This window comes from Solanum lycopersicum, chromosome 5 (assembly GCF_036512215.1).
Source record: "Solanum lycopersicum chromosome 5, SLM_r2.1".
NCBI classification, from domain to species: Eukaryota; Viridiplantae; Streptophyta; class Magnoliopsida; order Solanales; family Solanaceae; genus Solanum; species Solanum lycopersicum.
This window is the reverse complement of record NC_090804.1, coordinates 58,098,241-58,121,511: the sequence shown is the minus strand read 5'-3', so window position 1 is coordinate 58,121,511 and position 23,271 is coordinate 58,098,241. Positions and strand designations below refer to the sequence as shown.

General features: G+C 38.1%; 1 protein-coding gene and 1 long non-coding RNA gene across 2 annotated transcripts; one reads left to right on the top strand and one right to left on the bottom strand.

Annotated features, from left to right (window-relative positions):
• Window positions 1-4,378: 4,378 nt before the first annotated feature.
• On the bottom strand, window positions 4,379-6,345 carry LOC104647713 (uncharacterized). The gene is made up of 3 exons (XM_069298517.1): window positions 6,043-6,345; window positions 5,415-5,790; window positions 4,379-5,052 (listed from the first exon to the last, which is right to left on the bottom strand). The coding sequence occupies exons 1-3, from the start codon at window positions 6,343-6,345 to the stop codon at window positions 4,379-4,381; spliced, it is 1,353 nt and encodes a 450-aa protein (XP_069154618.1).
• Window positions 6,346-20,917: 14,572 nt separating this feature from the next.
• LOC138348435 (uncharacterized) lies at window positions 20,918-21,351 on the top strand. The gene is made up of 2 exons (XR_011221042.1): window positions 20,918-20,976; window positions 21,068-21,351. It is a non-coding gene; the product is annotated as an uncharacterized lncRNA (long non-coding RNA).
• Window positions 21,352-23,271: the final 1,920 nt, after the last annotated feature.

Below are 23,271 nucleotides of genomic sequence, written 5' to 3'. Positions count from 1 at the left end.
AACCCACTAACTTTATAATTAAGGCAAGAATAGTCAAAAACGTCCCTTAAAACGTATCAAGAAATCCTACCCAGACTGGGATTGCGCAACCTGCGACGGTCCGTCGTGCCTGTGACGGTCCGCCCTGCAGGTCGTCGCAAGGGTCAGAGACTCAATTTCCATTGAATAATCTGTGACGGTCCGTCACGCTTGCGACGGTCCGTCACGCCTGTGACGGTCCGTCCTGCCATTCCGTTACGAAGTTCAGAGAGACGATTTTCAGTACCCAATTTCAGATTTTCTAAGTGTTTTGAAACGAGACCCTGCGACGGTCCGTCGTGCCCATGACGGTCCGTCGTGGGGTCTGTCGCTTCTGCCAGTTTTTCCAGAATTGAAGTCTGCTACTCAAAACGACTAAACAGGTCGTTACACCCCAATCCCAAATTCAAAAGCTTTAAAAAAAATATTTCAAAAGCTTTTTACCAAAAAGAGCAAATACCTTTTTTGGAGCTCTGAAAACGCTCCGAAAATAGAAAGGGGAAACAGACGATTTTGATCAAACCTATCATCCTTTACGTCTACGTGTCGCGTATCGGCACAATCAAGGACGATTTACGTCTGTTGCTACTGCTTATAGCAGTATTGTTGTTGAAGGAAAAGAGAAGACGATGAAAATCGTCTCTGTCCTCTTGTTGCTGCCTTCCGTTCATGCTGTGAAGGTGATAAAGGGTTGGGCCAACTCAGGAAGGGATTTGGGAAAGGGGCCCAGATTTGGTTCATAAAATTGAAACAGAAATGGGCTACTGGAAAATGTGAGAAAAAGGGCCCAAATTTTGGTCATAAAATTGAAAAAGAAATGGGCTGCTGGAAAATGTTGGAAAAAGGGCCCAAATTTTAGTCATAAAATTGAAAGAGAAATGGGCTGCTGGAAAATGTGGGAAAAGGGGCCCAAATTTTGGTCATAAAATTGAAAGAGAAATGGGCTGCTGGAAAATGTGGGAAAAAGGGCCCAAATTTTGGTTATAAAATTGAAAGAGGAATGAGCTATGTCATGGAATTTAAGAAATAGTCCAATTAAATGTAATTTGGAGAATTTCACTAAGATTTGAATAAGACGAGTTAATATCAATTAATTAACAAGTAATTTTAACAAAAATAGAATAATTAAAGTAATCGTATACTAGTGATTCAAAAAAATCATAAATTAATCTTAACTAATTTTAATAAAATACTTACTAAAATTAAAATCTTTTTGAAATGATTTTTTGAATAAACATAAAATGTAATTATTATATACATAATTTTGAAATATATATATTATCTAAAACTATTCAAAATAACGCAAACTTTATATTATATATTTTTTTCAAAATTTATGAATTTAATTATTCTAAATTGTTTGGAAATTAAGAAGCTCGTAATTTAATTGTATCAGGGTGGGTCAAAATTGGGTGTCAACAACTGTCCCTCGTTTTACTTGGATTGATGTAAGAAATTGGAGGAAAATGAAATTGACAAAGACAATTTTGACCGACCACATATTCATCTATAGGAAAGGATTTTGGTATGTACTTTAGGAAGTATGGCCGAATATCAAAAGTGGGTTTCCTACATATCTTAGGCTATATGAGAAATAAAGCCACTTGTAGTTCGATACACTTGATTTAACGCACGATTTTTAAAGAAATCAAAAGCCACCTCGATATCGAATTATGAAGGTACCAAAATCCTTGAGAATTGGATTTAAGAGAGAACATTGAAATATAACTGAGTTTTCAACATTGAGCTCGCCTACATATCCTAAACAGAAGGAATCAGGCTGCTTGTAGTTTGACTCAATTGGTTGAGAAGGAAATCTATTATACTAGATAACCTTTGGTTCCGAAAAATGACAAATAGGTCGAGAATGAAAAAGAAGCTTGTAACCTCTTAGCCATGAATGTGGCGTGTTCCACACTCATAATTAAGAATTTACACGGACATAATTTCCAGAGCCTTTGGCATATTGTCACTCATATTGGAAACACACTTCCGGCAGATACTAAAATTTCCGGATGCGAGATCGAAAATGACAAAAACCGAAGAAAAACCCACATGCCTAATAAGGGTGTGGTTTGATTGTGGTGGAAGTTGAACTCTGGTAGCGTCCTAAGAGTTTGACATTCCTCTTTGGAATGTGTCCCAGTTCGCTGCTAAGAAAAAGTTCCACATTGTGTTGTGTCCTTTTTCACGTCGTCCGCACCTGTGGTTTTTGGAGAATTCATCCTTTCGGATGCTCTTGAAAAAGACCGAGATAAAACTCGTCAGCTTAAAAAATGTAATTAGAATGGGAGACAGTGCCTTTTACCATGTCAACACTCAATTGTTCTCTCGACATCTGACATCAACTCGATCGATCTGACATAAAGCAAATAAAGCTTATGTCTGGTGTTTGCAACATAATCTCCAATGTACTCTTTACTTGATGTCAAAATAAATAAATGCTGATGCGATACTGATATTTCTTTTGATGTCAATGTGATCTTCATGCTGATGTCAACATAAATGGAAGATGATGCAGTCCTGACGCTTCTCTTGATGTCGATGTACTCTTCGTTTTGTTTACTTTAATTAAAATAAAAGAACGCAGTTGATGCCAATGGATTAATATTTCTCTTTGGATGCACGATTCCTTCTCCGGTAGTGCATAATTTCTTACGGGACATTAATATATTCCCGTGATGCGTAAATTTGCGAGGTATGAAATCTTCTTGCGATGCATAATTTCTGTGAGGTACGAAATCTTCTCACGAGGCATAATTTCTGTGAGGTATGAAATCTTCTCGCGACGCATAATTTCTGCGAGGTATGACACCTTCTCGCGACGCCTAATTCTTTGTGAGGTATGAAACCTTCTCGCGATTCATAGTTTACTGCAGGGCATGAAATCTTCTCGTAGTACATGGTCTTCCGCAATGCATGAGTGTTGACTCGCGATGCACAATCTTTTGCGATGCATGAGTACTGGCTCGCGATGCATGATTTTCCGCGATGCATGCCTATTAACTCGCGATGCATGCGTATTGACTCGCGATGCATGTGTATTGACTCGCAATGCATGATTTTCCGTGATGCATGAGTATTGACTCGCGATGGATAAATAATCATATCGCCTCCAACGATTATAAGGGTAAAACTTCTTCCAGGTAATATATCGGCTAGATCGATAATAAACTAGTTGATCCCCTCCGGGTAATGCATACTATCATATCTGACATTATGATGCAAATGATGTCCTTTATAAATTTCATGTCATTAGAAATTGATTGAAATAAATAATTCATAAATCCCAAGTCTCAAACATAAGAGATATAAAATGTCTCTTGCTTCTAGGAAAACTATTGATTTTGGGATAGTTTTCTCCTCTTTGGACCTTTCCATATTCATCCATCGAAAGAATTTTCTAATTTCAGAGCAAAACTATAAACCTGCGTCCAAAAAAAATTGTTAGTTTTAAAATCGAACTGATCTGTGTTGATTTCTTTAGTTATTTGCTCCCTGTTTTGCTATCTCAGGTTGATTTCCTGATCTCCCGACTCTTGATAGATAAGACCAAGTATTTTATGCCAAAACAAATGAAACATAAAAGGAAAAATTTAAGAGAAATAAATTTTCGAGAAATAGTATCTAAAAAAAAGTCTCTGCCAAGTCATGTCATATCAGGCTTAACAAACTTCTTTGAGTCTGATGCTTGAAGGAATATTTGCTCATTTGCTGGGGAGTTTTCAGAGTAGCTCCGGACTTGCAGATAAATCCATGCTGAAATTTTGAGGTCATCCTTAAAATTTCTGTCCCAGTTAAATGTCTTGCTTATCTTTCCACTGTAACTGAGCCGATCGCTGAATTTTTGAGATCTTCTCAAAAAATTTGTCCCAGTTGCAAATCTCGAGATATCTTCTGTCTTGACTTGGTGAGGAAGAATTTCTTTTTGAGAATTTTTGAGTCCCTCTCAAAAATTCTATCCCAATTTCTATTGTAAAGAGGAATAGAAATCTTATGAGAGATATGACCGAACCCTTATGGCGCCTACGTGTCCCGTTGAGGCAGAATCAGGTCAAACGTAGTTTCCCCACCTCAAAGGTTGACAAAGTAAGAATAATTACAAAGAAACTGACCGAGACTGACATAGGCCGCCTACGTATCTCATTCTTGAGAATTCTAGCCGAACGTATTTCAAATACAAAGAAATAATTAAAGGGGATAAATGGGGTGACCGAAGCCGACATAGACCGCCGACATATCTCATTTTTGAGAATTCGGGTCAGACGTAGTTCATTACATGAGGAATAAGAATTTAAGCAAAACGAATACAAGAAAACATAATGATTATAAGTAAATAACAGAAATATAAACCGTAGCTTCACACGTAGTATCTCTTGACGGCATTTGAGTTGATCGATTTCGGCCATACGGTTCCATCCATCTTCGACAGGACCAAAGATCCTCTAGATAATACTTTACGAACCATGTAAGGACCTTGCCAGTTTGGTGCATATTTTTCTTTGTATTCGTCATGATGATGAAAAATGTGCTTAAGGAACAATTGACCAACTTCGAAAACTCTGGCTCTTACTCTCTTGTGAAAGGCATGAACCATTCTCTGCCTATACAACTGACCATGACAGACCACAATCATTCTCTTATCATCAATCAAAATTAATTGATCAACCCGCTTGCTCACCCATTCGGCATTACTCAACTCAGCTTCCTGGATGATTCTCAATGATGATATCTCAACTTCAGCAGGTATGACTGCCTTTGTTCCATAAACTAGTAAGTAAGGCGTAGCACCAGTCGATGTTCTGACAGCCGTGCGGTATCCCAATAAAGCATATGGTAACATGTCATGCCAACTTCGATGCTTGTTAATCATTTTCCTCAAAATCTTTTTGATATTCTTATTGGAGGCCTCTACAGCTCCGTTCATTTGGGGACGATAAGCAGTTGAATTTCGATGAGTAATCTTAAGTTGCTCACATATCTCTCTCATCAAGTGACTGTTGAGATTTGCACCATTATCAGTAATGATGGATTCTGGCACCCCAAATGTACATATCAGATTGTGCGAATAAAATCAGCAACCACTTTCTTGGTTATCGACTTGTAAGTGGCTGTTTCGACCCACTTAGTGAATTAATCAATGGCGACCAAAATGAATGTGTCTCCATTAGAAGCGGTTGTCTCTATCGGACCGATGACATCCATTCCCCAGGATACAAATGGCCGAGGTGAACTCATAGCATTAAGTTCGTGAGGTGTCACTCTGATCAAATCACTGTGCACTTGACATTTGTGGCACTTTTTCACAAATTTGGAACAATCATTCTCCATAATCATCCAGAAATACCTGGCTCATAGGATCTTTCTTTCCAAAGTGAACCTGTTCATATGCGTACCAAAAACTCCAGCATGTATATGTTCAATAAGCTTCACAGCTTCAATAGCATCAACACATCTTAGAAGACCCAAATCTGCAATCCTCCTATAAAGTACTTCTCCACTTAGAAAGAAATTGAGTGCCACACGGTGTATAGACTTCTTTTGATTGGTTGTAGCATATTCAGGATAAGTTACAGACTCCAAATACTTCTTTGTATCAAAATACCAAGGCAAATCATCTGGTTCTGCTTCAACATAGGAACAATGGATTGGATGTTCTTTCAACTCCATATCCAAAGGATTAATATAATCTGTATCTGGATGCTTGATCATCAAAGCGATGGTGGTGAGAGCATCGGCCAATTCATTCTGTATTCTGGGAGTATGTCTGAACTGATATTACAAAACCTTTTGCACAACTTCTACACGTATTGTACGTAATGTATAATCTTAGGTTTCTTCACAGCCCATTCTTCTTGAACTTGATGAATAAAAAGATTTGAGTCTCCAATAACTAACAACTCATAGACATTCATGTCGATGGCCATTTTCAAACCAAGAATACAAGCTTCGTATTCAGCCATGTTGTTTGTGCAATTAAATCAGAGCTTAGCCTCCATGGGATAGTGTTGACCAGATTCTGACACTAAGAATGCTCTGAATACCTTTACCTTGATGATTTGCCGCTCCCATCAAAGAATATCTCCAACCTGGATATGCTTGAGAAATATCCTCACCCACAAACGACACTTCTTCATCATGAAAATAAGTCTTAGATGGTTCATACTCTTCATCAACGGGATTTTCTGCAAGATGATCAGCCAAATCCTGTTCCTTTATCGCTTTTTGAGTCATATACTCAATGTCAAATTCACTCAATAACATTTTCCATTTAGCTAACTTTCCGATCGGCATCGCTTTCTGGAAGATATACTTCGGTGGATCCATTCTGGAAATGAGGTATGTAGTATACGAGGACAAATAATGTCTCAACTTCTGGGCTATCCACGTCAATGCACAACACATTCTCCCCAACAAAGTGTAATGAGACTCGTATGGAGTAAACTTCTTGCTTATATAATAGATATCCCTTTCCTTCTTTCCTGTCTTGTCTTGTTGACCAAGTATGCACTCGAATGCACTATCTGAGACATACAAGTACAACAACAAAGGACTCCCTTCTCACGGAGGAACCAATACCGGTGGATTGGACAAATAGTTCTTGATAGCATCAAAAGTAGTCTGACACTCTTCAATCCACTTTATCGGGGCGTCTTTCTTCAACAGCTTTAAAATAGGCTCACACACCACGGTTGATTGAGCTATGAATCGACTGATGTAGTTTAACCTCCCTAAGAAACTCATCACCTCTTTTCTCGTCTTCAGCGAGGTAACTCTTGAATTGCTTTAATCTTAGAAGGGTCGAGCTCAATACCCCTTCTGCTGACTATAAATCCCAACAACTTCTCAGCTGGAACTTTAAAATCCATTTGGCGGGATATAGCTTCAAGTTATAACGACACAAACGATCAAAGAATTTTCTTAGATGTGTCAAGTGATTCGAACTCTCACGGGATTTGATTATGACGTCATCCACATATACTTCAATCTCCTTGTGAATCATGTCATGGAATATGGTCGTCATAGCTCTCATGTAGGTGGCACCAGCATTTTTGAGGCTGAACGGCATCACTCTGTAATTATATACACCCCAAGGTGTAATGAAAGTCATTTTTTCTGTGTCTTCCTCATCCATTATAATCAGATGATAACCTGCATAACAATCCACAAATGACTGCATTTCATGCCTTGCGCAGTTGTCAATCAAAATGTGAATATTCGGTAGCGGAAAATTATCCTTTGGGCTAGCTTTATTGAGGTCTCTATAGTCAACACAAATGCTGATTTTCCCATTTTTCTTGGTGACCGGAACAACATTGGTTAACCAAGTTGGATATTGTGTCACTTTCACCAATCGAGACTCTATTTTCTTGGTGATCTCTTCCTTAATCTTCAAACTTAGTTCACGCTTGAATTTTCGAGTTTTTTGCTTCACCGGATCGAACCCCGGGTTAATCAGCAGCTTATGAGATACGACATCGGTACTCAACCCTTGCATGTCACCGACATCCCAAACAAGCACATCACTATATTCAGCAAGCAAATGAACTAGGCCCTCTTTCTAAGCTTCATTTAGGTGGGTGCTGATCTTAACCTCTATACACATTCCCAATCTCCCAAATTCACCATTTTCGTTTCCTCTAAATTTATTTTATGTTGATTCTGGAACTGCCAAAATTCCTCGGCAACATAATCTGGTTCCTCGCTTTCTTCTTCATAATCGTCAACCTCGTCGTCACCTGCCTCATTTTGTTCATTTAGCTCGTGACATAACAAGACATTGGCAGGTCTGTAACTTATGTTACTGAAATCATAAACAGATAAAATTAGGAAAGTAAGGTATAAGAAACGACTAAATAGATAAAGTTAGAAACAAAGAGGCTTTCATTTAAAAACAATGCAAACTTTTTCCATGGCATGGGGCCATGTTGCCTTTTTTGAACATCACAATGGAAAATTCAAAAATTTGAAAGGTTAAGAAAATGCAAAATTGTGGGTCTCGGGCCTCTTCTGGACTACCACCGATTTTAATGTGCATGAAATGACGCTTTTCTACCAAAAAGTTCGGGGCATCAGGATCGGCGTGGAGGTCCATTTCTGCAGCACCTCCCCTGGCTCAGCATCGCGGATACCAACTAGCTCGACCTCTTCCTGGACAACAACATTGATCTCCTCGAAGAGGTAACAGATTCCTTCCCTAAGGTATTCATGCTCGGCATACTTCCGGATTAGAAAGGATTGATATAGATGTGGGATCGGCTTAGTCAAGGCTTGATCATTTTTCTTCTTCACCTTTATGTCATCATATGTGGGAATGTACCCCAAACCATATCTGGATCCCTTAACGACAACCGGAACAGGCTTAATAATTCCTTGGGAATCTCTTCCCAATTTGAACCCTGGCTCAAAACCGTTCTGCAGCATCACAGTGGCTATCATCTTGTACACGGCATGCATTAAAGTCTGTGGGTCCAAGTCTTTGCCGCTGGCATTCACCAGCTCCAGTGTGTAAAAGTCTGTACCTCGCGGCATCTCATCAATGATCGGCACCTGTCTGCCAAGGTGACTCCTCTCGCTATGAATAACCAGCTCTTCGTTCTTCCACACGAGCTTCATCATCTGATGGAGAGTAGATGGGACGGCTGGCCATACGGTTGAACGACTTTCCCAGAAGAAGGTTGTACCTGGTGTCGATATCTAATACTTGAAATTGCGCGCTGAATTCTGCTGGGCTCATTTGAATGGTCAAATTCACTGCTCCCAACATGTCTCTCTGAACCCCATCAAAGGCTCTCACGTTGACTTGGTTTTGCTCCAGTTTCCCAAGGTCAAACCTTAGCTACCTCAACGTTGACAAAGAGCAGATATTCAGACCAGATCTATCATCTGCTAAGACGCGGTTGACAATTTTTTCATGGCATATCATAGTGATATGCAGCACCTTGTTATGTGATCTTCCTTCACAGGCAGCTCATCGTCACAAAAGCTAATTCGGTTCCCTCGCATAACCTGATGAATCATGGTGGCCATATTATCGCTTCTTGTGCCCGCAGGTACGTACGTATCATCGAGAGATTTCGTTAAGGCATGCCTGTGGGATTGAGAGCTCATCAGCAGGGCCCATATGGAGATCTAAGCTTGAGTCTTCTCCAAATGCTTGACGATGGAATAATCTTTTGGTTGCATTCTCCACCAAAATTCCTCCGCTTCTCCTTCACTTATCGGCCTCTTAGCTTGATCCTTCTTCTGTCCTCCGAGAGCAAGCTTGTCAGGAGTGTAACACCTTCCAGACCTGGTCATGCTATGAGCAGAAGTAGTTTCAATAACAAACTTAGGCTTGACGAGAGTTTCTGACGGCACCAAGGCGACAACCTTTACAGGTGTAAAAATAACAAAATCTCTCTTCTATTTGACGCTTAAAGAAGCGACAGCCCTTTCCAAATCATCGTAAACAATGGGAGTAATCATCTTTGTTCCACACCAGTCTTCGTCTGTCTCGATCATATTGACATTGTTGCCTCCATGACTCGGCAACGTATTGGTGTTGACATTTTTTGCCGCCGGTGAGAGAGAGACTACCTCTTGATCAATCATATCCTAAAATTTGTGCTTAAGGTTGATACAATCTTCAGTATCATGCCCAACGCTGTTGGAATGATAAGCACATCTCTGATCGGGTTTGTAGAACTTTGAATAGACATCCACGGGTTTAGGCCCCATAGGGTGGATGTATCCAGCCACAACCAGTCTCTCATACATTTTTGTCCAGCTTTCAGCGAGGGCAGTAAAGTTCCTTGAAGGTCTCTTATCAAATATGGGTCGGGGAGGCTCATAACTACCTTGTTGAGGAGGAGGCACCTGTTGATAATTTCTGGTATTTGAACGGGGAGTTTAGCTTCTGGGATATGGATTCGTTTGGTAATTTGGCGATGGAGCTTGGTAATTTGAACGAGAATTTTGGTATAGTGGATCTTGGACTTGATAAACAGGAGGGGGTGCTTGGTAGCTCGATTGTACGTTAGCATAGGTGGGAGAAACACCCTGGTAAGGAGATGGGATTTGGTAGGGTGGAGGATGATTTGGGTAAATGGGAGATGGAATTTTGTAATTGAGGGGTGGACTTTGGTATACGGGAGGTTGGACGTTTGGATAAATGGAGGTAGCATTCTGAATGTTGGGATGACTAGATGGCGTATAACAAGATTGGTCGGACTTTGAGGATGGTCGGGAACGAGCTTGGGAATATGATGAGCTTCAGGGGTTTTCTTTCCCCCAAATGAAATAGCAGCAACTTCTTCTCTTTTCTATCTTAACAACCCTGAAGATCCACGTGATGCGGCTACATGGGCTATCTTTCTTGATTTTAAACCATCTTCGATAGTCTCACCAATCTTGACTATCTCGGCAAACTTTGCTCCAACTAGCAACATGATTCTATCATAATATTCCGGCTCTTGCACGCGCACAAACACTTCAATAATTTCTTTCTCAGTCATGGGTGGCCTCAACCTTACCGCTTCTTTTCTCCACTTATAGGCGAATCTCCTATAGCTTTCGGTTGACTTTTGCTTCATCTTCTCCAAGGAGTATCGATCGGGAACAATTTCTTCATTGTAAGCAAAATGATTGATGATATCTTTGGCCAATGCATTCCAGCTGGGCCATTGTCTTGTTTCATGCGAGGTAAACCATTCGAGAGCTTCTCCACACAGGCTCTAACTGAAGAGTTGCATCAATAAAGATTCGTCCCTTCAAACTCCCATGAGTTGGTCACAGTAGGCTCTCAAATGATCCATAGGGTTGCCCACTCCTCCGAAGTTGTCAAACTTTAAAATCTTGAACCCTTCTGGAAGGTCCAAATTGGGTGGATAAACAAGTCCTCATAACTAAGTCCAACGATGTCGGGGATGCATTATAGCTCCTTCATGGCCTTCTTTATCTCCTCTTTTATATCGACCCTTGCATCTTCCTTTGCCCTCCATTCCTTTTCTTGTTCCTCGTAATGGTCCAGCTCAGAACCGTGCACATCATGCTCGGCAGGGACGGGAACTTGGAAAGTGGCTATCTTTGGTAGGGGTGGAGCTACAAAGGGACTTTGAGCGTTTTGGGCGGTTTGGTGATTCTGTGGGTAGGCCTGAGGATTGGTGTTTTTATTTAAATGGTGATGGGGTGTTTGGGGATTGAAAGAATTTTTGTTTTAGTTTTGGTTTTGATTTTGTGGCGGTGAAGCGGTTTGATGGTGGGTATTTTGAGGATGGGGTGGCATTTGAGGGTGGTTGTTTTGAAGAGGAGATAGAGTTTGGTAGGAAGCAAAAGCATATTGGGGATTTTGGGTAGTCAGATTTATAACTGATGGATTCTGAATAGGTGTAGATGGCTGAATCTGAGTTGGATCCATATTCAAGGAAGGAAAATAGATTTGTGGCCTCTCATCAGTAGCGTTAGCGGCGAATCTAGGTGGAGGCAAATCCTGCCTCCGCTGCATTTCCACCCTCATCTCAGCAATCTACTGCATCAACTTCATAATCAACTCATTCTGTTCTGCTACGGTGGGTTGAGCCACCACAATATCAGTAAGACTCACTTCTTCATTATTATCCCCTATAACTGCCTTTCCTATGTCTGAGATTTGTCTAGGGAAGGAATCTGTGGGACCTTTTTGATCTGGTGAATAGGGATGGTTGCCAGCTTTTGATCGACACAGATCAGTGTCAGAGTACCTGAGAAGGAAAACAACTCAAAGGCAGATTTGTCAGTGCAGATTCAGAGTACAAAATGCACAAAATGCATAATATCACACAGAGAGCAGGTAAACGCACAAGTTACTTTGTTTGAGGATATCTTCAACCCACGAGTGAGGACGGAAACAAGCAGGAATCCGCTTTTTTTAGTTTTGACATTGTATAAAGAAGGCTAAATCATGTTGAGCTACGATCTTCTTGCAGCCTCTCTTTGACTTCTATTGATCCAGACTTCGTATCTTCTCGTAACATGGAGGGGGGAATGAAAATTTTTAAAGATAGGGGCCGGGCCTAGGAAGGTTGCCTACATATCTCACAAGGAGAATTCAGGCCCAACATAGTTCGAGTACAAAAGAAAATATTTTCATTCATTTGTTCCTTACGATTACAAGGAAATTGAAAGGCAACAACAGAGCTTTTAAAAGATGAAATGATTATGACACGTTATCTATTTCCATTCTTGTTGCAGCATTAGCATCCTCCTTTCAGACGACTTAAGAATAGAGGCTTGTAGACGAATTCCTCGTTGTCGTCTTCCTCATTCACTCCAGGGTGAGCGTTGTCGGGACCACTATTGGCTCCTTGCTCATAGACGGGGTATTTTTTGCCCATTTTCTGAAGTTTATCAATCGTGTTGCTATGGAAGGCTTTGTTCTTCTTCCTCAGTGCAACCATACTTTCCCTCATGGAGGCGAATTCTCCCATTTCCACTGTCAGCTCCTTGTCAAGTGACATGCTTTTTGCTAACAGTGCATTGGTCTCTGAATCTATCCTCGCCTCTCTCGCTTCTCTTTTTTGCACTTTCAACCAAAGCATGTACAACTTCTCTCTCAAGCCCTCTGTCTCCATCTCAACATCTTTATTTCTTTTCATATGTGATGCATGATCCTCATCCAACATTACAGCTGCGACTTTGTAAATGACGGTGGCCATGTCGACTCTGAGCCCTTCTTCCTTGGCTTCTTGAATTTCCTGAGTGATTCGTTCAATGTTTCTCTGTTGTTCTTCTTCAGTGAGTTTCATCTGGATGTTCTTACCCTTGTCAATAGCAATAATTTTGCCTTTCGTGAGAACGGTAGAATAGTGTTTTAAGATTTGTGGTATAGGAGGTGTCTTTTGAGTGAGAAACTTGAGACTCGAAAATTTGGGTCGGACATTTTGTAATGGTGGCTTCTGTATATTATTTTGGAAATTTTTGACAGAGTGGATTTACGGTATCCTCATTCAAAGCAACGCAACACATAAGCAGTTAAACACACATATCGCGTCCTAAACATGCTTGTGACCCTTTTATTCCAAGGGTGGACCTAACTAATTGAAGGATGTATATGCTTTTTAAACCCGATTTATTATCCCCAAAATAAGTTATTAATAGCATCCAAAATGTCAGATAAACATAAAACAGAGAAATAGTTCTGAAATAAATTACAAAACAAAGTACAAATAATGCAGTCTCACGCAATGGGTGGTAAATAAAATTCAAGCCTCCTCTAATCCTTCACCAAGTCTGGTCCTCTTGGCGATGTTGACCTCTTCCCACATAGCATATTTGTTCGCCCAGAGATGATCTCTTGACAATTGAGCTCCTTCTTGATGTTTGAACCCTTCTATCGACTGAATCTGTTGCTCCATGCTATCATCTAACTCTGCCATGCACTGTCTGGATCTTCATAGTTCTTGTTTCAATCGATCTATGACTTTGGCGTCTTCTGAGTGACGACATTGATGCTCTAATTCATTCGTATCAAACTTCTCTTGAAGGCGGAGAAGTCGGACTTGATGTTTGGCTCCAACATCGGCAATAATGTGAGGAACATTCGGGTCAGGCTCAATAGTTCTAGCGAAACTCTTTATCAACCATTCTTTGTACTCCCTCAAACATTCTGGATGAAACCTGCTTGGTACAGGTTCACCGAACACTCTTCGAGATCTCCACATTCTACGCATGTCTTCAACAAATGTGACTCGTCCATTCTCGTGGTCAGTTGCAAATTTCCTCATATCTGCGATCTGGGGAAGTTCTTGTTTCCCTCCTAGTTGTCTCAAAACTCGATGGGGAGCATATGGTCTAGTCCCTCTTAACCCAGCAAATACCAAATAAGGGACCTTTTCTGTTCGAACCACCATATTCTTAGTTACCACCAAACTATCTATTGACCATTGTACGTCTTCTTCTCTCAGCCCTCGGAGCCTTGGATACCAAAAACACTCTCCCCTATCTTATTGCAACGATTGTGATACAGCCACCAATCATGATCATGTAGCTCGTTTGACAACCTTAGGGGATCTGGTTCTTTTGGGTTATGAGTCCTGATCAAATGTCGCATCATCCACCACTGTAGTATCATATTACATCCTTGAAAAAACGTTCTCCGCTCTGACACTTGTCTAAAGCCCTATAGATGTCAGTCAAAATCATAGGCGCCAAAGTGTAGTACTTGGTTGATGTTTTGTAATCCACTTCATATAAAATGGCATGAGCGACCATAAATACACTAGAATGGATAGTATATTTTGTCCCTTGAGGGAAAACCATCGCTCCGAGCAAACATATTGCAAATGCGAGGGGACGCATCTCTTTCCATTTTTCTTTTGAAATGAACTCGTCTTCTTGCACGCCTGAACCGATAATACAGTTTCCTGAAGGGTATGTTTGAACCGATAATACAGTTTCCAGTCAGCTTTAACCAACGACAATTTTTCTTTAATTTCAGCGAAATCCATATTATGGGATTTAGAATATCTGTATCTGGATGTTGTTTCCTTTTGTTGCACATGGCGATACTTTCAGAGCTGATAAGAACTTCTTCTATAGTTGGCGTCAACTCCACTTCCCCAAACTGAATGACCATGTTCTCACTATCCCAGAATTTCACAATCGTCCCAATCAGGTCAGGCCACGCATTCATCTCTAGCAGCGACAGAAGGTAACCTATGTGTTTCTGAACAGTCATTTAATCATCGTTGTTCATGAACCTCCACCATAGTTTGAGGAAAGGATCGGGGATAGTAACCATTCTTGTTTTCAAAGGCTTGTATGTCGAATTCATCCTTCAAAAAAATAAAAAAAATAGTCAACCCCCCGCCCCGTAGACAATAAATTGTGTTTAAAATGCATATACATCCTTCAATTAACACGTAAACATGATTGTCTCTTTTTGGCAATTTGGGCCAAGTAGACACAAGGTGGGCTTCTAATGGGCCCAACACGCCTTGGGTGTTGGGTCATCTTAATTCAAATGCTCCTAAATCCGGGATTTGGCTCAGCTCTACGCTAGTTGACTAGGAGTAACTTTTGAAAAGACCGGGAACCCAAACGGACAATTTCAGCTGAAACTCGCGACAATCGTTGGACTCATAACGACCAATAAATTGTCGCTAATTTCAAAAGAGGGTGAGTATAAAAATGTCCGGCTTCAGTTCCGCAAACCTTTCTTTAATATACTATATATATATCGGAAGATGCCATGAAATGCAATAACAATTTATGAAAATTTAAACATATTCAGCACAAACATCATTTTAACAACTAAAAATAATTAGTCAAACAGTCAAATCTCATGGTTAGAACTTAATTAATCCCCACAGAGTCGCCATTTCTTCTTTTTATATACCAAGTAAGGAGACTTCATTTATTATCTATTTTTTTAATTGAATTAAATTCTTTCTTTTTTTTATGTTGGGAAAATGGTGAAATCATTTGTAAGGGAAGTGACATAAAGGGGGTTAATACGACTAAAAATAGAAAAAAGCTAAGTGACTTTAAAAATAAATATATATAGATATATATATATATATATATATATATATATATATATATGGAATACAATACAAATGGAAACCTCGTGAATTTAATTAAATTAAAATTATATGATAAATAAAGTTAGTCATAATAATATAATATGAGTAAGAAAGAAAGAGTGTATCAAATTTGAGGCCCAAGTATTAACCACCTGTCCTAAATCTAAAATGGCCCAAAAATGGTCTTGTCCGTTTGTTAACCGGTTGGGCCTGCTAAATTGTCCCTTGGGCTTTAGCCCTATTTTTTTCTTTAAAGAAATTGTGTATACATTTTGCATATACCACTGTATACAGATTATGTTTTAATCCGTATTTCAGAATTTTCTTGAGACATCAGCCTGCAACCTGTAATTTATCCTCCTGTATTCTGTTATTTTTTTCGACCTGTAAATCATTTTTGGTTGTATACCAGTGTATACAAAATGTATATCAGCAATTATGCAACCCCTGTAGACTATTCAAACATCTGCGAGTCAATTCACACCCCTCAAAATTTCTTTCCATTTTCATTTGGATGAGATGAGGCTAAAAAAACCGTCTCGATGCAAGACTGGAGTCCGAAGGACTTGAATGTTGTCACTTGCGTCCAAACAAAAAGCGATAACGAATTAGCTCCCAAACATAATGAGATAATGACACTCTTCTTTTTAAAAAAACGAGGAAACTCAAAGACTATTATATGGCAAACAGTTCGATTAAACTAGAAAATACCACCATTTAAGCTCCAAAATACTAAAATCTAAGCTATGCCAATGATAGAATAACGAGTGTTTAAGCTACTGCTTTAATACTAAAAGAAACACAACACATGGACTCAAACAACACCTAGAGGACACTACCAGTTAAGAGTAAGAATGATCAATATTCTTTCATGTTATATGGAGCACAAGTTTGAATAGAGGCCAACTAGTAAACAAAACTTTGTTCAAAATCGGATATGTCATTCACATACAACTAAAAGGAAAGAGCACGCAATGAGAAAACTTCACCCGAAAATCAAAAGTTCGGATAAAGACCCAAAAAATAGCAACTTGAAAGCTAACCGAAACACGACTATTGAGCTTTGAAGATAAACAAGAACAAAAAAACGCATACATGTTCAAAGAAGATATCAATGTTATTAGGTAAGCATATGTATATGGCAATAAACATAAAGGTACAAGCATGTCACTGTCCCTTCTTGTTATTTATTTCTTGGCATTTCTCTCCAAACTTCAGGAAAGGAAGAATACATACTAAGGCATTTCTTGGCATTTCTCTCCAAACTTCAGGCAAGGAAGAATACATACTAAGGCAACAAGAGTATACCATGAGATTTAACATAAATGTTCGAACAAATGGGTATATATTCAAGACCTAATATCTCCATTAAATTAAAATCAAATAGATGAACGAACAGCAGCAAATTTCTAGGAACAACGTGTTATCTCACAGAGAAACAGAGCAGAAAAAAAAAGTATGCTATCGAGAAAAGAGTGGTACCTTCTTCGGACAGCGAACGAGACGAAAGAGATCGAGCAGAGAGATCGAACTCAACACCGGAAAACACGAACATGAACGTTGCCTCAGACAGTCCGGGCGGGAACGTCAAACTTCGATGGACGGATCTCCTTCTACTTCTGTAGAGAAATGCTTAATAGTATGATTCCTCACTATTTCCCTTTAAAACCTCTGTATATGAAAATTTCTAACCAATATATCTTTATCAGTTTTTCTAAAGAAAGATCTTCAAAAAAAATTCCTCCGAGGAAAGCTTCTTCTCTTTTTTTTTCTCTTTTTCCTCCTTCCTTTTCTACAGTGACTAGAGGTAGTATATATATGGGGGGAAATAGGGTTTCCGGAGTGGAGGGAAAAAGGTGAATAATCTCCTCAAAACACCAATACCCCAATCCCAAATTCAAAAGCTTTTAAAAAAATAATTCAAAAACTTTTTACCAAAAAGAGCAAACACCTTTTTTGGAGCTCTTAAAACGCTCCGAAAATGGAAAGGGGAAACGGACGATTTTGATCAATCCTATCGTCCTAGACGTCTACGTGTCGTGTATCAACACAATCAAGGACAATTTACATCTATTTCCACTGCTTAGAGCAATAATGCTGTCGAGGGAAGAGAGAAGACGATAAAAATTGTATTTGTCCTCTTGCTGCTGCCTTCCGTTCATGCTGTGAAGGTGATAAAGGGTTGGGCTGGTTCTGGAACGGATTTGGGAAAGGGGCCCAGATTTTGGTCATTAAATTGAAAGAGAAATGGGCTGCTGGAAAATGTGGGGAAAAGGGCCCAAATTTTGGTCATAAAATTGAAAGAGAAATGGGCTGCTGGAAAATGCGGGAAAAAGGGCCCAAATTTTGTTTATAAAATTGAAAGAGAAACGGGCTGCTGGAAAATGTGGGGAATAGGGCCCAAATTTTGGTCATAAAATTGAAAGACAAATGGGCTGATGGAAAATGTGGGGAAAAGGGCCCAAATTTTGGTCATAAAATTGAAAGAGAAATGGGCTGCTTGAAAATGTAGGAAAAAGTAGGGGTGGGCATAAACACCGGAAAACCGAAACAGATCGAACCAAAATTTTTTAGAATTTCGATTTCGGTATTTTGGTTTTCTGTTCGGTATTTGGTTTATTTTTTTGTATTTTTGGTATTTCGGTTCGGTTTTCGGTACATATTACTTTGGAATTTGGTATTTCGGTTTAAACCAAAATATTATATTTTAAAATTTATAAAGTATATTATATTTAATAATTATTAATATTAAATAATTTTTTTAAAAAAATAAGAAACCCTAAATCCCTAATACCCTATCATTTTGACTCTTCCTCACTCCTCATCCTCTCCTCTTCAGCACTCAGCAGCTTCTTTTCTCCTCTTCCTCTTCTACTCCAGCCGTCGTCCACCGTCCACCAGTAGCAGCGCCGCCGTCCACCAGCAGCAGCCGCGACAGCAGCAGCCAGACGCCCGCGACATCAGGTCAGCAGCAACCAGCCGCCTGCGACAGCAGGTCAGCAGCAGTCAGCCACCCGCGACAGCAGCAGCCAGCCGCCGGCGACACCAGCAGGCAGCAGCTAGGTGCAGGTATGTAATCGTAATTTTAGTTTTTTAATTTTTTTTAATTTTTTTCATTTTTTTTATTTTGTCTTTATTACTAGTTATTGGAAATTTATTGTGATTTTTTTATATATATATAGATGGCTGAACAAATAAAATTAAATATGGGTGTAACTGATCAAAGTCGAATAAGTATGGCTGATTCTACGAATAATACACCTAGTAATAGCAATGATTTGTCGATTGGTACAGAAATAACAAAAAAAAGAAAAGAAATGGATCCTAGATCTCTTGTTTGGCAACACTTTGAAAAGGTTTTTGAAAATGATGTATTAGTTAAAGCAAAGTGCTTACATTGTAAACAATATTATGCGTCCAATACAGCAAGAAATGGAACAAGTGGACTAAAACAACATTTGACTTATCGGTGTAAAGTGTATAAACCTCCGACTATTGCACCCGGTATTCAAAAATTATTAAATATTCAAAATAACAATTTAGAGACTTGGAAATTTGAGCAAGAGGTATGTAGGAGAGCTTTAGTTGAGATGATTATTTGGGATGAACTACCTTTTAGTTTTGTTTAAAAACAAGGCTTTAAGAAGTTTATGAGTAAAGTCCAGCCTTTGTTTCATATTCCTCTCGTAGAACCATAAAAAGGGATTGTTATGAAGTTTATGGTGAATTAAGAATAAATTTGAAACAATCTTTAAGAGAAATACAACCAAGAATTTGTCTCACAACAGACACATGGACTTCAGTGCAAAGAATCAATTATATGTGTTTGACTGCTCACGTTATTGATAGGGATTGGGTGCTTCATAAAAGAATATTGAATTTTTGTCCTATCACTAGTCATAAAGGTGAGCATTTGGCTGAGTCTATTAGTAATTGTTTACTTGATTGGAAGTTTGATAACGTTTTTACTGTTACGGTTGATAATGCCTCTTCAAATGATGTGGCAGTTTTAGAGTTGTCCAAAAAATTAGATATGTGCGGAACTAATTTGATGGAAGGTAAGCATCTCCATGTGAGATGTATGGCTCACATACTTAATCTAATTGTGCAAGATGGTTTGAAAGAAATTGGTCCTTCTATCAAAAAGGTGAGACAAATGGTGAAATATGTTAGATCATCTTCTTCAAGAGCAAGAAATTTCTTGAAATGTGTTGAAATGCAAAAGATAGAATGTGATAAGATGTTGTCTTTAGATGTGCCTACTAGGTGGAATTCCACCTATTTGATGTTAGACACAACAGAAAAGTTTGAGAAGGCTTTTGAGAGGTTTGATCTTTATGATGATAATTTTAATTCTTTTCTTGCTACTGATTTTTGTGAAGATGGAAGTATCGCAGGGTCAATTCAATATGAAGATTGGGCTAATGTGAGGAATGTCACAAAGTTTCTTGAAAAATTTTATGAACTCACTTTGAAAGTTTCAGGTTCATGGTATGTTACTTGTAATGTTCATTTTGAAGATATATGTGAACTTAATGCTTATTTGAAATTATGTGTAGCAAGTGATGACCTTGATTTGAGTAAAATGGCTTCGGGAATGAAAGAAAAATTCAAGAAATATTGGGGGACTCCTGAAAAAATGAACTAAATGATTTTTATTGCTTCTATTTTAGATCTTCGCAATAAATTTGTCTATGTTAGTTTTGCTCTTGAAGAATTACTTGGGGAAGAAACGGGAAATGTAGTGAATACGAAAGTAGAGGCTTACTTGAGGGATTTGTTTGCGATATATGTAAGTAAGTAGGAAAAGGTTCCAAAAGTCAACCATCTTGATCTGACTCATCTGATTCTTCTGGTAGTGGTATTTCTCAAAATATGTCCAAAAATTCTTTGAGAACTAAGTTGCACATGAAGAAACAAAAGAATGATTCTGGAAGTTTAGGTGTTAAATCTGAATTGGATAAATATCTTCTTGAAGCCCAAGAACCTGAATCTGAAGATTTTGATATTTTGAGTTGGTGGAAAGTTAATTCTCCTAGATTTCCAGTACTTTCACAGTTGGCTCGAGATGTATTGGCTATTCCTATGTCGAGTGTGGCATCGGAATGTGCATTTAGCACCGGTGATCGAATTCTAGATCCCTTTAGAAGTTCATTGACTCCCAAATGTGTGCAATGTCTTATTTGTGTCCAACATTGGCTTAGACAAGAAACCAAGCCTATTTGTGTTGAAGAAAGTTTGGAGTTTCTTGAAAAAATTGAACTTGGTAAGACTTTTTATTTTTTATTTATTTATGGAAAAAATAAAATACTTATTGTGTTGTATCTTGTATGACATGTTTCTTTTTATTAATTATAGAGATGGCAAAAAGTGGAAGAAACTCTTCCATTGTTGATCTATGATTGACTTGCAAGCGGTGAGTTTAATACATCATTTATTTAATCATATCATTTTTTAATCTTAAAAGTAGTATTCTAAGTTTCTAATATTTGATTTTATCTTAAAAGGTCCAAGGGTCAAGACAATGAAGAAATAATTTTGTTGGCACGTGACACTTGAAAGTTGAAAGCGATCTCATGGAAGAAAGTCAAGAAACTCATTATTGTTGTTTGTTATTGTTGAAAGTAATCTCATGGAAGAAGACAAGAAGTTCAAAATACATTGTTTGTTGCTTATTATTGTTTATTATGAGTTCATGAAAGACTTTATTGTTACTTGTTAGATTGTTATTATGTTGTATTTGTGAAGACATTAACTACAAATCTACAATGCAACTTTTGTTTTAGTGTCATTGTGAATTTCAAATTGTGTGTTTTAGTGATATTGTGAATTTAAAATTTGCGGTGTTAATGCCTAATGACATATTGAAGATTTGAATCATTGATAATTGATATATTGAAATTTGGTAGTAAATTAGCAATGCACTTCTTTGATTTATTGTCTATTTTTACTTTTTAGCCCATTAAGTTGAAAAATCAAACAAAAAATTGAAAAAATTGTAAAGTTTAAAATTTTAAAAAGCGCACTAAACAGGTCCATTAAAAAACGAAAATAGAAAACCGAACCGAATTAATAAAAACCGAACCAAATTAACAAAAACCAAACGGAACCGAAATATTTCGGCTCGGTATTCGGTACGCAATTTACAAAAATCAAAAACCGAAAAAAAACTCGAACCGAACCGAACCAAAATACCGAATGCCCACCCCTAGGAAAAAGGGCCCAAATTTTGATCGTAAAATTTAAAGAGAAATGGGCTATGTCTTGGAATTTAAGAAATAGTCCAATTAAATCTAATTTGGAGAATTTCACTAAAATTTGAATAAGACGAGTTAATATCAATTAATTAACAAGCTTTTAAATTTTAACAAAAATAAAATAATTAAAGTAATCGTATACTAGTGATTCAAAAAAAACATAATTTAAACTTAACTAATTTTAATTGAATACTTACTAAAATCAAAATCTTTTTTAGATGATTTTTTTAATAAATATAAAATGTAATATTTATATACATAATTGTGCAAAATATATAATATCTAAAACTATTCAAATAACACAAACTTTATATTATATTTTTTCTTCAAAATTTATGAATTTAATTATTCTATTTTGTTTGGAAATTAAGAAGCTTGTAATTTATTTGTATCAGGGTGGGTCAAAATTGGGTGTCAACAACTGTTCGTCGTTTTACTTGGATTGATGTAATAAATTCGAGGAAAATGAAATTGACAAAGCCAATTTTGATCGACCACATAATCATCTATAGGAAAGGATTTCAGTGCGGACTTTAGGAAGTATGGCCGAATATCTAAAGTGGGTTTCCTACATATCTCAGGCTACATGAGAATTCAGGCCGCTTGTAGTTCGATACACTTGATTTAACGCACGATTTTGAAAGAAATCAAAACTCAACTCGATACCGAATTATGGATGTACCGAAATGCTTGAGAATTTTTAAGAGAGAATATTGAAATACAGCTGAGTTTTCAACATTGAGCTAGCCTACATATCCTAAACAGAAGGAATTAGGCTGCTTGTAGTTTGACTCAATCAGTTGAGAAGGAAATCTATTAATCTAGATAACCTTTGGTTCCTAAAAGTGACAAATAGGTCGAGTATGAAAAAGAAGCTTGTAACCTCTTAGCTATGAATATGGCGTGTTCCACACTCATTATTAAGAATTTACACGGACGTAATTTCCAAAGACTTTGGCATATTGTCACTCAGATTGGAAACACACTTCCGGTAGATACTAAAATTTCCGGATGCGAGATCAAAAATGACAAAACCGAAGAAAAACCCACATGCCTAATAGGGGTGTGGTTTGATTGTTGTGGAAGTCGAACTCTGGTCGCGTCCTAAGAGTTTGACACTCCTCTTTGGAATGTGTCCCAGTTCGCTGCTAAGAAAAAGTTTCACGTTATGCTGCGTCCTTTTTCACGTCGTCCGCACCTGTGGTTTTTGGAGAATTCATCCTTTCGGATGCTCTCGACAAAGACTGAGATAAAACATGTCAACTTAAGAAAATGTAATTAGGATGGGAGACAGTGCCTTTTACCATGTAGACACTCAATTGTTCTCCTCGACATCTAACGTCAACTCGATCGGTCTGACACAAAGCAAATAAAGCTTATTTCTGGTGTTTGCAACGTAATCTCCAATGTAATCTTTACTTTATGTCAAAATAAATAAATGCTGATGCGATGCT

Bases quoted from the DNA above. Each gene is read 5' to 3' on its own strand.
- LOC104647713 (XM_069298517.1), bottom strand. From the start codon at position 6,345: ATGGATCCACCGAAGTATATCTTCCAGAAAGCGATGCCGATCGGAAAG. The intron at 5,791-6,042 runs GTCAGAATCTGG...TTGTAATATCAG, and splicing joins GTATTCAGAGCATTCTTAGT to TTCAGACATACTCCCAGAAT. The intron at 5,053-5,414 runs GTACGCATATGA...TTGGGGTGCCAG, and splicing joins TATACATGCTGGAGTTTTTG to AATCCATCATTACTGATAAT.